The sequence below is a fragment of the Cavia porcellus genome, unplaced genomic scaffold (genome assembly GCF_034190915.1).
Source record: "Cavia porcellus strain 051 isolate PalLab524CR breed Dunkin Hartley unplaced genomic scaffold, mCavPor4.1 scaffold_27, whole genome shotgun sequence".
NCBI lineage: Eukaryota > Metazoa > Chordata > Mammalia > Rodentia > Caviidae > Cavia > Cavia porcellus.
Window position 1 is genome coordinate 43,173,436 of NW_026947510.1, and position 17,093 is coordinate 43,190,528.

General features: G+C 34.4%; 1 protein-coding gene across 3 annotated transcripts in view; it reads left to right on the top strand.

Moving 5' to 3' along the window:
- The window catches only part of Pik3c2g (phosphatidylinositol-4-phosphate 3-kinase catalytic subunit type 2 gamma), a 289,635-nt gene that overhangs the window by 21,298 nt on the left and 251,244 nt on the right, over positions 1–17,093 (top strand). For all 3 annotated transcript variants that reach the window (XM_063237587.1, XM_063237588.1, XM_063237589.1), the window contains exon 5: positions 15,339–15,441. In XM_063237587.1, coding sequence (XP_063093657.1) covers positions 15,339–15,441 — 103 coding nt within the window. The remainder of the gene's footprint in view (positions 1–15,338; positions 15,442–17,093) is intronic.

Here is a 17,093-nt window from a genome sequence, read left to right on the forward strand (position 1 = left end):
GAGTAAGGAAAAGCTCAGAAAAAAATTGTGTGAAAGCAGTTTAAACTGACAGGACATGATGGTAAGTGTTTTTTTCTAGACAAGGAGAAAGAAAGGTGTGAAATTTTTGAACAACAGGTAATATACGACCAAATGATGAAAATCCATAGTAGGTGAAAACTGAAAATCATGTTTAATTTGATAATTAGAAAGATATTAGGTGAAACAAATAAGAGTACAATGGCAGGGGTAAAAAAACAAAATTGCAATGAGCTAGAGAGAAGGAAAGTGATAAAAATCTACATGAAGTCTACTCTCTCAGAAATGATAGAGAGTTGCAAAAGCCAGGGAAAAGATAAAATTTTAGATGTGGAGAGACATTTTCATGGATATTTGGGGAGTGAATAAAAGAGATTTGAAAATGTTCACAAGCTGAAGAAAAGTGCCAATCAGAAGGAAAAGATTAAAGACCTAAAGTAGACTATTTATGAGACAAATATCAGGAAAAGATGTGAGGAATCAGATTTGGAAGAGAGAAAAAGAGGTTCACAGGCTAGAAAAAAGGAATTTTCTTCCCCAAGAGAAAAAAGTTCAAACTAATATGAATTTTGAAATTAAATAACCAGAAATGTAATTGTTCTTTGGGAAAACTGGCAGGCCAATGAAATCCACAGAGCTGAAGAAGGAAACAGAAGGGAAATTTGGATAATAATGACAGCAAAGGGGCTGGAGGTTTAGCTCAGCGGCATAAGCACCTGCCTTGGAAGCAGGCAGTCGTGAGTTCGATCCCCGGTACCGATAAAAAGGAAAAAGACAAAAAAAAAAAAAAAAAAAAAATAATGACAGCAAAAACTAAAGAGTAAAAGCGACCAGTGATTAAATGTATCTTATAGCTATAATTTTCACCTTGTAATACCACTGAGTCTCATAAAAGTAAAGCATTATTATTTCCAGTGAGAAAACAGTAAGAATAATGAAATGACTTGTTAAAGGTCATCACATCAGGAGGCAGAAAATTCAGCATAGCCCAGGTTTATTTGGTTCCAAAGTTCACTATCTTCCTGTTTCAGAATAAAGCTTCCTACGTGGTAAGGACTCATTTGACAATAAGTTACAACAATGATGATTCATTATACATAATAACCAAATATCTGTGCACTGAATATGAGTTTACAATTTGATATGCAGAATTTAGGTTCAAAATTAGGAAAAGAAAACATTAATTAGAGAATACTTATATTCTGATATTTTTAAAAAATCATTTAATCTTATCAGGAAATGTGTCAATATGATTTGACAATAATAAAGCCAAATTAAATTCATTGAAGATAGCAAATTTGTCTTTGCTATTTTCTGTTTATACAAATCAATTTCTTCTTTTTTTGAAAATTTGAGGCTATTTAAAAAACAATAGTCAAACAAAATTATCCTCAGTGGGCTGCATTGCTCTCTATTTTATTTTGCTAAACTAAGTTAAAGACCTTCGACCTCAATTTCTTTACCTATTTAAAATGTTATTTTTTAAAGATATTTTTCCCACTTAAAAAATGGACTGTAGGATTAAATTTTGTTTACATCATGAAACTTGTGTTAAGTTTTTACAGTTCTTTGTATCATGTTCAGATTTTGTTAGCTTCTGTGATGTTTAAATCTAAAAAATCAAGGCCATTATGCATTTGTAATAATATAATGAACTAAGAGTTAAAAAAAAAAGTACTTTCCAAAAAATAGCACTATTATTTTTGTAGAAGGATGTAGGAACATTTTTTTCTCTGATTGTATTATCAGAGCTATGCTTCTTAATCTATTGTTTTATGAAAATAGAGATAAATTATCTTTAGTTGCTGCTTTTGCAATATTTTATGTATTTTGAGTTAGTTAAATGATAAATAAATCTTTAGCATTTAAACTGTTTTGTTCTTTCTAGATAGTGTATTGATGAACCAATCAAGTTTTCAGGAAGTAGCTGTAGGGGAGAAATAGTTTCTTTATTTGCCTATTTCTAGGTCTAAGCTGAGGCACTCATAATAAAAGACAGTTTAGTAAGGCAAAAGTACACAAATGTTTTTGACGTAAGTTTTGTAAGACATAGGATCCTTCATGAATGAAGCAGGGAGCCCTGCGTGGTTTTATGTCCAGGTTGGACGACAACTTAACAGTCATGGGAACTGACAAGGAGAAAAGGAGCTCAGGACCACAGACAGAGGGATGGAGCAGGCCTGTTTGTTGAGATTCTTCTTGAGTCTGTGTCCTTAGGGAATAAGGATGCTTCTTTTAGGGGGACAAGGGGAAACAATTTCTGGAATAAAGATTTCCTGACTTGTGTCATGAGAAAAGAGTGAAGTAAAGACAAAATTGCCCCCCCCCATCACCATTTTCTCAAATGCCAAGATGCCATTGTTTTGGGGTAGTGTGTCTAAACCCCATCATAATCAGGTCACTCTCCATCACAGTTAAAAACCATTGGTCAGTTTTACAATTTGGATCCAAAATGTTCCCAAAAGTCTTGCATTTAGAGCTGCTGCTTTCAGCAGGTGATTGGATCACAGAAACATCTTTAATCCACTGATGAGTTCATAGTCAAAGGTGCCATTAGAGATGGGTCACTGTGGGTGTGACCCAGAAGAATGTACTCTTGTCCTGGGCCCTCCTTTTTCTCCCTGCCTCCTGGTTGCCACAAGATGAGCAGTTTGCCTTCATCAGGCTTTTCTGCCATGAAGTTGTCCACCATCAATTGAACCCACTAGAACTGAGAGTGCAATTAGCCTCTTCTCCTTTAAATCGTGTGTGTCAGGTGTTTGGTCCCAGCACTGTGAAAATGGTTAAAACAGAAAGCTGTGCAGAAGGTGGGCAGTTTTGCTCTGACTATACTGAACATATGGTTCCAAAACTTGAGGTTTATGGGGGAAATTTGAAAACATTTGAGATACTGACTCGGGAAGTCTTAGAATGCTGTAAACAGAGGTGGATGGATAACTCTGATTTTCAGAAAAACAGGAGGCTGGTAGAAAAGCAGACTGTAAAAGACAGGCTCATGAAGACTTTTAGCCAGTAGGATGAAATGAATAGAATTTTTTTCTTTAGAAACAAATGACTTCTACTTTCCTCATATGTAGAGCATAAACCCCCATTTCCTCCTCTCTTAAACCCAGACCAGCATAATATGCAGATTCTGGTACCAGGAGGTTGAGATTCAGTTTGGTTCTATAGGGAAGAGATTTAGAGGAAAATGGCTGAAAAGATGAGGCAAGTCTAGAGTTCCTTGCCGACTTACTGTATTCGTTCTCCTCTCTCTTCCTTACTATGAAAGGCACCTGCACACCTGCAGACAGTGAGGTGATGATTTGTATCAAACTGAGGCCTCTCCGTCTCCCCAGATGTAGCTTTGAATAAATTATTTTCTTTTTCAACAAACATGGCCTTCTGTGTTTGTTTAGTTTAGAAAATGGTAATCAAATGGAAACAAGCACTTTAATGAAAATCAGATTAGAGGTCGTGTTATATTCTGGCAAACAACTTCTATATATTTTTTAATTTTTTTTTAGATTTTATTTAAGGAGAAAAAGAAAAAACAGAAAAAGGTTACAAGTTATACGGAATTTCAAAAAAATTAACAGTAGGAAATCACTAGTTAATAGATTACATATTGTTATCTTAGAAATAGTTGTTCAAGTTACAAAATGAAAGCATATAAAGTGGATTTTCAAACAGTGAGACTGCAAACAGTTCTGTTCAATGATCCAACAAAACTCAGTAATATGGTTATCTATCTTATACACTTAAATATACATGCAGTTATATCCTTTAAGCGCTTTCTTTTCCTTTCTTTTGTACAATGACAATTACACATTTTGGGTTTTATTACTCCCACAGTTCTTATTACTTTTTTTTGAAGAGAATAAAATCAAATGTGACATAACAGAACACAGTCAGTCAAATCAAAAGGATGGACATAATACATAATGTAAAAACAAAATACAAGGTGATCAACAATGGTTACGATACTGCCTCTTGCTATCTTAAAAAGAATTGCCTATACCATCAGTTAAATAAAATTGAACAAAACAGTAAAGAATAAAACCAAAACATTGGAGACATTACAGGACTTTAAGAGAAGATAATAGTCAACCAGAATGGGCGTCATAATGAATCTTATTGTCTTCACAGTTACTGCCTATACTTTCGAACTTGGTACTATCAAGCAAAGCAGAATAGGGCAAAATCAATCAAAACAAGATGGTGAGGGCAATACAGGGTTTCAAATCAAGTTAATAGGAAATCAAAGTGGGTTACTATAATATATCCTGCTATTTTTTACTTATTTTTCCCTTGATTAAAAAGATTAAAAATAAAAAAGTAAATAATTTTAAAAGGGAGATTGAGATAAAAGAGAGCATAACAACAAAACAGCACAGGTCAAAACATAACCAGTTAAGCAAAATAGTGTTTCACCACAAGATATCCTGACATAAAAGTAGTTACCATCTCTTTCCTTGAAATCTTTGAGTATAACTTCGTATACTGTAGCACCAAACATATCAAGACAATGTAAAACCATTCAAGAGAATGACAGTATTACAGGGTATTTAGAACCAACTATCAGAAAATGAACAATGGTTTCTGTATAATCTCCTTGTCTATAAAAGTTTTTGTTTATATTATCACATATAATAAAATCCAATAAGATATAACCTGTTAAGACCGATGGAGACAGAAGAATAAAAGCTTGATGGGACTTCAAAACAAGATGATACTAAATCAGCACTAGCTATTATCATGTCTTGTTTTCTCCAAAATAGCTGTTCCTACCATCCAACCTTCTCTGCCTCATTTCTGTTGAGCTCTTTTTCTGTTGTTAGTTGTCAGTTTGTCTTCTTCCTTTCACTTTCTGCTCCATTCATTGTGGCCTCTCTGCCACTGTTTCTGGAATCTTGGTATTTTCCTCTTTTAGAATATCCTGCAGTATTCTCTGTCGAGTTGAGTTGGTGGTTGCAAATTCCCCTAGTTCCTCTTTATCCTGGAAGCACCTTGTTTTTCCATCAATTTCTAGGGACAGTTCTGCAGGATATATCAATCTTGGCTGGAAGTTATTATCTTTCAAAGCTTGAATTATTTCCCCCCATGCTCTTCGTGATTTGATGGTTTGTGCTGAAAAGTCTGCTGTAATTCTGATGGGTGTTCCCTTGTAAGTGATCTGTTTCTTGTCTCTGATGGCTTTTAATATTCTGTTCTTATATTGGATTTCTGGAATTTTGATTATTATATGCCTGGGTGTAACTCTGTTTGGGTTGTAGGTGGCTGGGGTCCTGTATGCCTCATACATCTGAGTATCTTTACCTTTTGCTAAATTAGGGAAATTCTCTTGGATCATTTCTGTGAATAGCTTTTGTAGTCCATTTGTTTGTGTCCCTACTTCTTCTTTTATGTTCTTAATTCTTAAGTTATAGGTCTTCTTATCATCTTCTAGCCTTTGTATTGTTGCTGTTCATTTTCTTGTTATTTTTAAGAAGTTTTTCATTTCATGCTCCCACATTACAAATCTGCCCTCCAGTTCAGATAATCTATCCTTAGTTTCTTTCAGGCTGTTATGCCAGCTTTCAACAGAGTTTTTAGTTTCCTAGTAATCTCTTTGAACCTGCTTCACATATTCTATGTTTTCTCAATTTTCTCCATCAAACAATTCTCCCCTTTTTTTCTGTTCTTCCATTCCACCATCTGTTTTTTCTTGGGCGGTGCTTAACATTTCTCTAACTATTCTACTTATATCTTGCTTTATTTCGTTAAATGCTTCACTGTTGAACTCGTCTATGAGGCTCCAGAGATATCGCTTTATGTCTATTGGTGCTGTGTCTAATATTGCGTGTTTTCTCTCCTCCTTTGCTTTTACCTTTCCTGGATAAGTCAACCTACTGAAGGCTTCACTTCTAGGGTGCACTGCCAGGCACTGGGACCTGGTTTGGGCTAGCCTACTGGGTCTTAGCCTGCGGCATCACCCAGGCCAAGGGCTCCACACTAATCCCACTTGAGAGGGGAATATGCAACCAAAGTCACTGCAGCATCCTGTTCCAGCTAGTCTGCCTAGTCCCAGATTGTCCTCTGCTGGAGCCTCCTACTCGATGGAAGGGTCCCCATTCTGCTCACTCACTGCAAGTTGATGCAGGGCTCCCTGCCAGTCCTGCTCTCAACTCCGATCGTTGATTCCCACTCTCAGAGCTTTTGCACGTCTCTCTCCCTGCCGTGTGGATTTGGACGCAGCAGCGGCAGCAGGAAATTCAAATTGCGGCTTCCAGTGCTGTGGTTTCCAGTTTCCACACTGAGATTTTATCTGTTCCTGTTATAGCACTGGGATTGCATTTCCAGTTAGTTTCTCTCGGCTTAGTTCATTCCTGGGTCAGCAGGGTGTATCTCCCCTTGCTTAGGACTCCTTGCACTGCACCATTCCTGGATTCTAAGCGGGATATCTCAGAGAGTGTCTGTAGCTGCTCTTATCTATCTGCCATGTTCTCCCAGAAGTCAACTTCTATACATTTAATCCATGTAATTCCTAAAAATTTTTGTGAGGTTGAATTTATTTATTTGTGTTTTTTTGTTTATTATGCCAGGGATTGAACTCATGTTTGCCAAGCAGGTGCTCAAACCGCTGAGCTAAATCCCTGGCCCATGAGGGTGAATTCAAAGATGGTAGATAAATAAAGGAAATTTCAATGCAACTCCATATTCAGGCTGTTGCATAAATATTGTTGCTCTCAATCATATTTGTAATGAGATGAAGACTGAAAAGCTGGTTAAATATCTGAAAAATTTTGCAGGTTGGCCAGGTAGGAGGTGTGTGTAAAGTTGAAATCCAGCAAGGGTAGTTTCCAAAAATACGAATACAATCATACCAGAACCATAAGAAAAATACCTTGAGGACTCCCCAGAATTGGAAGATTTCACCCACTCTAAGCTATAGGTTGGAAAAAGTAAATTCCTTTACAAAATCTCATTTTGAGAAGAGAACACCAAGCCACCTTGTTCACTTGGCTGCCTAGAAATGTGTATCCCCAAGCTGAACTACCTAGGCACCCAAAACTCACTGCAGCCATGGTCCAACATGCCAGAATACTGCTGGACTTTGTGGCAGACCTTGGCATTATCTGTATGGTGTTTATTTTACAAGCATGCAGAGTACAAAAATTGCAGGGTCATGAGGGCTTCCATGAAGATTTCAAAGAAAGACTTGGGTTACCAAGTAATATGTCACTGACAAGAACAATACATGAGGTTGTAAGACTGAAGTCAGAGGTACCGTAGAAACACCAGGAAGGTGCAAGGCCAGAAATGCAGAACATGTGCTGAGGAAAATCACTGGAAGTGAGCATAGCCAAATCAGGAGAGAGGAACTGCAATAGACAGTAAGCACAGCTGGTCCAGCAAAGAGGTCAAATGGACTACAACTGACTATAAAGGTAGGATTTCCCAAGGCCTTTGGAGTTCACCTCTTGCCACCAACTGCCGTGGTTGATGGAGATTGAAATACGGACTTAATGTTTGCTATGAAGATTTTTGGTCTTGATTTCTTTCTATGTCCCCATTCCTCCATTTTGGGATGAGAATGCTTACCTTGTGCTATTCTGTGACACATGTGTTTAACCTTGTTTTTAATTTTTAAAACTTCATTAGTATGTCAATGATATATAACAATTACATTCACTTTGGGAAAATGATATACAAAATACATAACTTGCTGATTAGTTTCAATTTTCTTACTCTTTCCCTCATTGTGATTCCCTTCCTCTTCTCCATAAACAAGGGGCTAATAACTAAGAGATGACCTTGAGTCTTGGAGGAAATTTTGTACTTTGACTTCTGAGCAATGTCAAAATTGTTAAGATTTTGGTGACTCATAGAGATGACCTAAATGCATCTCACATAATGATATGAACTTATACAAGTCTTCTGGAACCATGTTATATTTATGATTTCAACAGACAATGTCCCTGAAAAGTTTCATGTATTTAGAGATGGGCTTGCTGCTGGCGACTGGATCATGGGGATTCCCGTACTTAACAATGGCTTAATCACTGAAGACTTCTTAGATGAATGTGCAATTAGAGGCTTCCTCAGAACAGGTGGGTCACTGGAGACATGACCCTGAAAGTCCTCTTCTTGTATTAGGTTTTACCTTCTCTCACGACTTCCTGGATGATTGGCGTTAAGTAGTTTTTCTTGGCCAGGCTTTTCCATCATGATGTTTCTGCTTTGGAGACAGCCGGTTGTGGACTGAACCCTCTGAAACCATGTTCCAAATAAATTTCTCTTCCTTTAAATAAATTTCTCTTCCTTTACATTCAGATTTTAGGTTTCAGTGATTAGAAAGTGACTAATACACTCAGGATGCATTTTCACAATTTTGTTAAAGATGTATCTTTGATTCTCTATGTTGTGTGTTCTCTCTAACTCATATTTTGTTATTTTATTTAAGTATATCTTTACCAAAGTTAGCAAGTTACTATATAAAATTTTTAAAAATTGGGGAAATGTAAATAAACATAATTATGTAAATGTTTGTATGCATATACTAATATAGTACCACTGTGTCCTCAAACTTTAATGTGTTATGCAAGTCACTAGAATGTCTTAATTGATAAAGGAAGTTTTATACAGTACCTCTGAATTGAACTGGAAATTTGCATTTTCAACAGCTTCTAAATGATGCCTAGGCTACAGGTCCACAGTTCATATTTCAAAGTATCATAATACTACATAATTTGTATTCTTCAAAAGAAAAATATTTGCTCACTTTTCTAGAACAAAACTTGTATAAAAATTGAACTTAATCAACAAAGTAATTAAGATGTGTATAGCTCATAAAATACTGCAAAAATAAATAACTTTCCTAGAAAATGAAAATTATCTTTTTCACCAAACTTTATTTTTGCAACCCACTTAATAATCACCTTGATTTAGTGTCACAAGTTTTTCCTTTCATTTAAAATTATTGACACTAAAGAAAAACCTTGCTCCCTCCTCTCACACACACACTCACATTCATACATGCACTCACATACCCTTACACCACCTCTCCCTATCAAATGTATCTATAAATGCCTGATAATTAAAAAATTAACATAGAAACTTTATTGTAGGCACATGGAAGCTTAATAAAAACTATCAGCAATGTAAAGTATGGAATATGGAACCAGCAAGCCAGAACCAGAATAAATGATAGAAATAACAGAAGAATGGAAATCATCTGGTTCATTAGAGATATTAAATTCTTTCATTGTGTTCTTTGTTAGTTCCCCCATGTAAATTGCATGGAGGGCAAGCATCATATTTCCATTACACAGGATCTCATCTAGTAGAGTGGTCCAGCCTAATTTATCCATAGGTAGACTTGAGGACAAGGAGTACATCTTTTCTTTCCTGTTGGGTAAAACATGGATACAAAGAACTTGACCATAAAAAGACTGCTCCCTAAAGTATTCCAGCATATTCCTTCCTTTCAAAGAATGACAATTGTTTTAACCTTCACCTTGACTTGTAACTATGGCTCATGTTTTACATATACTTTCATATACATATAATTTACAATACTGCTTCATAATTTTATTCTCTAGCTCAATATGCAGAAATGCAGATTTTTCTGTGTATTTATCACTCCTCATCTATGTATTTGAGTAATTTCTTTCTTTTAAAATATTGCTGAAAGTCTTATTTTCTAATCAACTTTAAAATAATTCTCCTTATCAGCTGCTGTGTGAAATAAGAAAATGTACTGCATTTAAAAGCTTCAGATGAATAAATCATGACTAGATTGTCAATAGGTAACCACGAGAAATGCTTCCTCAAAAGAAACTGAATATTGTTACTTGAAAATTCTACTTGGGTCTTTTGCTTATAGGTATGGCCAGATTTTATATCCCTGATTTCCTTCATTTTTTAAAAAACTGACTATTGCTGTATTTGTCAGATTTTTATTGCTGGGATGCAATATCTGGCACACACAATTTAAAAAAAGAAATGTTTATATTTGTTCGTGGTTTTAGAGGGCTCAGCCCAGAGTCAGCTGGCTACAAGACAGAAAGATGACAGAAATCTCTATGGTAAGTAAGCTCAGGAAGTCAACGGAAAGAGCCAGAAAAGGGCTAGATATTCTCCTTAGGGTTATATCCCCAAGACGTGCTTTCCTCCAACCAGGCCCCACTTCCAAAGAGCACATTCATATAAAAAGTCATCATGGATTTATTTACCCATGGATGAGGTTACCACCACTACAATACAATCTCCTCCAAAAGCTCCACTTCCGTACATATGAGCTTTCAATGGACATTTCTTTTTTAAATCTCAAAACTTGACAAAAGAGTGTTAGAAGTCAGAGCACTAAAAATTTATTGTAAAATGAAAAGCCCTGTGATGACTAAAAATACTACTTTGAAATAGTTGTTCATTTTCCTATCAAGATAGCAGCATCAGCTTCTTTATTCATCATCAACACTGATTAGATTGACCTGGCTACCAGGAGTCCCCTTTCTGTCTCCTGCTTTCTCCCAAAAAGGAAATCCTTTTCACTAGAATTTTAAAATAATCTCTAAAAACTCATTATTTGAAAAATAGGTTTAATTAACCCTAAATTAGTTGCATTCATTTGATCAACAAACATTTGATTATAAGTTGGAATTTACTTGTACTCCAAGGAAAAATCAAATTATTAATGATTAATGGGAAAAATCTAAGTTATATAAGTATAAGTTAATAGGTTTCACTCGTTATGAATAAAAACTCAGTTGTATGTATCTCAGGGTGTAGGAAAGAAGAGTCTTATTTGATCCTCAGTGAAAGATTTCATTTAGCAAATGTAGAAAAATTGATTATGTTCAGTACATGCAGAGCAGTCTAAGGCTTCAAGTTACAATCTATTCCACTATGACTTTTCGGATTTAACTTTAGTACTCTTCCACTTACAAAATCATAGGACCATGTGGGTAAATGGAACAGACTTCAGCATGACTTAGCTATCACACACACAATTTAGAGAGTGTTCTATTACTCAAACCATTTATCTTAGGATTCTTAAAGTCAGTTTCTAGATTGTCATCATGGTACTTTTCCTGACATACTAAAAATAATTCTGGTTTCTATCCTTAATAAATAACTAACAACAATAGAATAACTTAGTATGCAAACTTACATTTGGTTCTTGTTCAATAACTCAGAAATAAAACAAATATACTTAAGAGTGAATGGTTTGTATATTATTTCATTTGGAAGCAGCATTCTAAGGAAAGATGCATATCAATGGTGTATTAGGAGCAACATGTAAGAATTATAGCTTATTTCAAACTTGAGTTTTAAAAGGAGCTAAATTATGCAAGCACCATTAAACAATAGACTAGATAAACAGTCTTTGCCAAGAAAAACTTGGCAAATCATGCCTAAATATAGGTACAACAATAATTTCATTATTCCTAGGACTATAATAGCCAATAGGCAGGTATTATCTTTGTTATTTAAAAACATTATTTTTAAAAGCTAATATTTATAAACTTCCCAATTTTGAATCAACTGAAATTTAAATAGCCTAGTGCTCTAATTTCTTAAGTTAAAAAATGATTAGCTAGAAAACTTTTGAATTATATATGTATTATTTTAAAGGAATCAGAATCATTTTAATAAGACTGAAATTGCTATTTTAATCTCAGTTTTTGAATGCTTTATATTAGCAAAGGCTGCAGAATATTTCTCCTCTGGAGATTTTGTGGGCAAAATAATGAAACCTTGAAATGGAATGCAATCTCTATTTCTGATTTCCTGGGAGGGTGTCTGTATTTCAATTTTGGATCTATATCCAAAAAGAGCTACTTGCAGTTTAGAAAATATATTTGAAAAGGACACAGAGCTCCATCATCCCTGTTATGATTTTCTTATTGATTGTTTCAGTTAAATTCATTTATATAGATTACTTTGCTATTACTTAATTGTTATAACTCTAAGACTTAGTAGAGAGGTACTTGCAAATTAATACAAAATATTTCTTCTAGATTAAAAACTTTTTCAATTGTATATTCAATTTAATTTTATCTTCAAATTGAAATGTATTCATACTCTATGTATGAAGGAATATAATTATATTTAAATGAATATGACAATAGTTGTCTTTTAAAGGCTGGAGGAAGTTCCTAGGAAAATTTGTCAATTTTTTTTTTCAGTACCAGGGATGGAACTCACGACCTCGCGCTAGCCAGGAAGGCACTTATGCCACTGAGCTAACTTCCCAGCCCCAAAATTCTGAATTTGAATAGGAAAGCTTCCAATTTTTGGTCCAGTCTCTTCTTGAATAATATGCATGGGTATCAATATGTGCTCCGTACACCATCTCTTTTCAAAAGCATTACCCTCTCCTACAATATCAAATACTTAGTTTTAGAATTTACCTTGTAACTATACCTCCAAATCATGAAATTTAATTTTTCCTATTCATTATTCCCCTGAAAGCAAAATAACGATAAATTTGAAGGTCTTTGTCTTTTGAAAGCAACACACACCACTGCTCTTTATCTGTGTGAATCAACTTTAAACTCCACTTTGAGAATAAAATCTAGACTATTTAGTTGGTGGAAATGACTATCTTAATTGAATTAACAGTGTGATAAATGTTGCATCATAGAAATTCCAAAGTGAAAATGCTGAATGAAAGTTATGTGTGTCTGTCTGTGGGTGTACATACACACATGCAGAACTATTCAAAATGCACTCCATGCAGCACTACTGATAGCTGTAATAATAGCATCATTAATATTTTAAGATTTTAGTATAATGGCTCAATATTTCGACCTCATACTGTGCTGGAGATTCAGCTTAATTACTGAATTTTCTGAAGGAAATATCTTTAAAATCTGTCAACAGTCCTGGTTCTCAATATTTATAAAGCCAAATTGAAATACATTTGTTCCTACATATTGATATTAATATTTCACAATCTAACTCTGTGAGTACTTCCCACACAAAGAATGAAGAACATTTGAAACTTTTTACACTGTAAAACAAGACTGTACATTTATTTTAATTAAGGAGTCCTGCTCAGGGATATGGATTTGAAATGCAGGCCTAGGATGATGAAAATCAATATTCATAGTTCGGACATTAATTTTTTGCTCTGAGACAAGTCTGAGTATCTGCATATTATTTTGGTGCCAAGGTCATCGATTGCTCTTTAAGTAAACATATTTTCATAGAAATACTTTTAAATAACATGGAGCTATTTCTGAGTAGGAAATAGAGGCAATCATGTGCAAAGGTTCTGCCTCTCAGTGTTTATTTTAAATGACAAGCACATTCATAACAGTTCCTAAAATAGTAACTAGAAGATAGCTTGAATCAAATATTTGTTGAAAGAATAAATAACAAATGTGAAGAAATCTTGCTGTATCAGTATATGTATAGAATATACCCTAAAATTTGACTATATCATAGATTTATCTTTCTAAACTGTTGAAATTGTATTTGAGATTATTCACTAAAGTCTACTAAGCACTTGTCTCTGAAATCTGTGTGTATAATCTTAAAGGAATAGTTCCAGTGCCACATGATTATTTTAGTGAACTGTTCTCTTAGTTCAAACCTTTCCCTCCACACTGCCCATCTCTGCAGCTTAGCTTTTCATCTATTTTTCTTGGTTTGGTAACCTTTCACTCTACGCTTTCTGAGCCCTAGAAGCCTCATGTGGAATTTTCCTTACTCCATTAATCATTAAGTTACACATATCACCCCTATTTCTAGCCTTCAGTGTCTTTTTTTTTTTTCTCTTCTTTTTCGTTTCCTCTAAATTAACACAATCCACTTAAAATGTCACATTGGCCACCTACCAGCATTAAATTGTCTATTAACCACAATTTAAAAAAAAAAGAAGTTGGGTATGGTGGCACATGCCTGTAATTCTACTGCCCAGGAGGCTGAAGCAGAACAAAAACAGGTTGAAGGCCAGTCTGGGCAATTTATTAAGATTTTGTCTCAAAACAAAAACAGCTGCAAATGCAACTCAGGGGCAGAATGTGCCTAAAGTGTGCAAATCCCGGGTTTAGTTCTTACTACAACAAAATATAAAAAAGGAAAAGAAAGCAATTGACTATTTTAATACTACAATTTATTTAATTCAGTGTTTCCATTATATTATTTTAACATGTAATCAAAATGAAGTTTGAGGTGTGTCACATGTTTTGTTAAAAGCTTTCAAAACCAAATGTGTTCTTTACACTTAGAGCACGTCTCAATTCAGATTCACCTCAGTGCAAGTAACCAACAACCGCTTGTACTTAGTGGCTCCTGAGCTGAAAAGCATAGTTCTAGACATCAAAGGCAATGCAATTAATACAACCCTAAAGTGACAGGGACTAAAAGTAGCAATTGTCAAAAAACTTGAAGAGTATTACATAGATATTAACAAAGTAATATCTATTTGTGTTTTAATATAGTCATAAGGTTTAGTAAATTACAACTTCATCACTCCAAAGTTTTTTATAAGAGATCTCTTTCTTTCCTGAAGTCCTTTGTCTATTTAACCAAGATCCTTTCAACAAAATCCTCTAACTCAATGTCTTTTTAAATAACAAGAGTCGGAGTTTAAAGTCCCAATTTAAGAATCGGAATTTAAAGTTCCAAAGGATATTGTATAATAAAAGTCCTTTGGTTTCAGAAGAACCAGATTTTGATTAAAACAATTGGTTTCAAAACACTAATTCTTGTTCTTATCATTTAATTTGTGCTTGACAAATATTTACTGAAAAAAAAGACAAAAAGAAAGAAAAAAATGTGACCCTACCATTAAAAATACCTAAAATCTGATGTCTTTTTTTACTGTTTAATCTTCTTGTGAACACTTGAATGTAGACAGTGAAATGCTAACTCTAAAGAAGACAGTATTGAATGTCACATAGCTTTAGTTTAATTGGCCTACTTAAGTCACAGAGCTAGTAAATGTGTCTCCAAAGCCTGTGACATTTCTACTACATCTCTATGCCAAAGTAGTCCCCACAAAAGCATTGCAGCATCAACTAGACCTCTCTGAAGCTTACTGCCTTCTGGTTTGAGAGCTGGGCAAAACACACTTTAAGTACGTAAAATATTCTTTACTGAATTATGAGCTCGCTAAAGGTACCCAATTTTTTTAACTTATTAATATATTTCTGAAAATTATAATATGTTTTCAACTATATTTAGATATGCATCTCCCCTCATTATGTTTATGTAAACACACACACTCATAGTGCGCACCAGACTTTACCAGACTGTGTTCCAAAACTAATAGGAAATGAGTTAAGAAAACACATACTTAGGGGATTATGGGAGGATATGATTGTGTTCATTTTTTTCTTCTACAGTGATCACTGTTTGGGGAGCCACAAAATGTTTCAGAAAAACAAATCTGTTATTCAACTTCATCTACAGAAAAATACAGCAGCTCTAGGAAAGTTATCCCGAAAGGTAAGACTTTCTTAACAGTGGTTTCAGTTAGCAAAGGAATAGATCTAATGACAATGTATCTACGTTTCTGAAATCTAGAATGATATAACTTCATAAACATATATTTATTTGGGAATAATTATTGGAACATGATGGAATATTTACACTAAAGGTCTGTTAATTTAAACTGAGGCAACATGATGGGAGCAGTCTTAGTGTTATACACTGAATGTTTATACCCCTGGAGACCACCCATCATATGATAGCGTTACAAGGTAGGTTATTGTGATGTCATGTAAAAGAAAAACCATGGGCATGAGAAAAATAATACAACTCTTGTTATATCTGAAGACTGTTTATTCCAATAAACAAAGCAACTCAAATCACAACAGATAAATATTCATAGTATGTTTGATAAAACTACCTAGAAAAGGATTACTGTGCTTTAATGACACAATTTTGCACTGTTAGATGTGAATTTTATTGCCTGTGTGATGTCTTGAGTTACTTCCAACTCAAATTGCACAGTATGCAATAACACTGTGATATCTGGCAGTTTTATCTGTAGAAACTTCCAATTACCTGCTTTAAGCAAAAATCCTATCATCCTGTCATTTCTATCAGATAACGGATTTCTAGTGATGATTCTTTTTTTTCCCCTAATAAAAGGTGTTTCATCATAAAAAATGTCAGGTGGTACATGAGGTTGCAATATATCTATATGGAATAGAACATAATGAGGCCAAAAGAGAGTCATTTAGAAATACCCTTTAGATGCTGTTTCCAGCCTCTCTGCTGTTGACAGCTCCAGGGATATTCATCTGTAAGCTCTACAAAGAAACGTTATAAAGTGCAACTAATATTGTCAGTATTAATAAACTTACCATTGTTCAAATTGCCCTCAATATTGCAGAAAAAAGATGAACTCATCACATTTCACTGTAACATGGGAAAAGAAGGGAAAATATATGATTTTAGTTTGCATGTTTCTAAAATATAATTTATCTCATTGGTGTAATAATTCATAAAACACTAACATTTCAGTCTCACATAAATTGAGCTTTATTTTAAAATTGACATAACTCCACTCTTCTGATAGAATATGTATTTAGCGTATATTTTGTCTGAGATTTTAACATTTCTATCACATTAACCTTTACAATTTTATGAGGAAAGCAGCACCAGAAACAAAGAAATAGAATCCCAGGGAGTCTTTTGGACTTTCCTAAGACTGTAGTCATTGAACTGGTGAAGAAAGGAGCTTGATTTGAGCCCAGCCAGTAAGTCTATAGACTCCACATAGCATCTGACCTACTTTATATGGCAAAGGGGACCTAGAATTTGCATGCTCTTCTCGGTGATTTTTAGATGTGAGTTTTAGAGAAATTGGTCAAAATTCTAGGTCGGTGCATATTTTTACTTGTTTTGGTTGATTTTCTAGTGTTATATTCACATAGCTTAGACACTGGAACATCATATGTATTTAATAATAACTATATCATGCATCTATTTTATATACTAGGTACTGCTCTTGATGTGTGTCTTGGTTATTCTTCTCTCATTGATGGAACAAAACAATAAACACCCAAAATTAAGGAAGGAAAGATTTATTTAGCTTACCGTTCATAAGGTTTCAGTCCATAATCAGCTGGCTCCAAGGCAGATAGGCATGG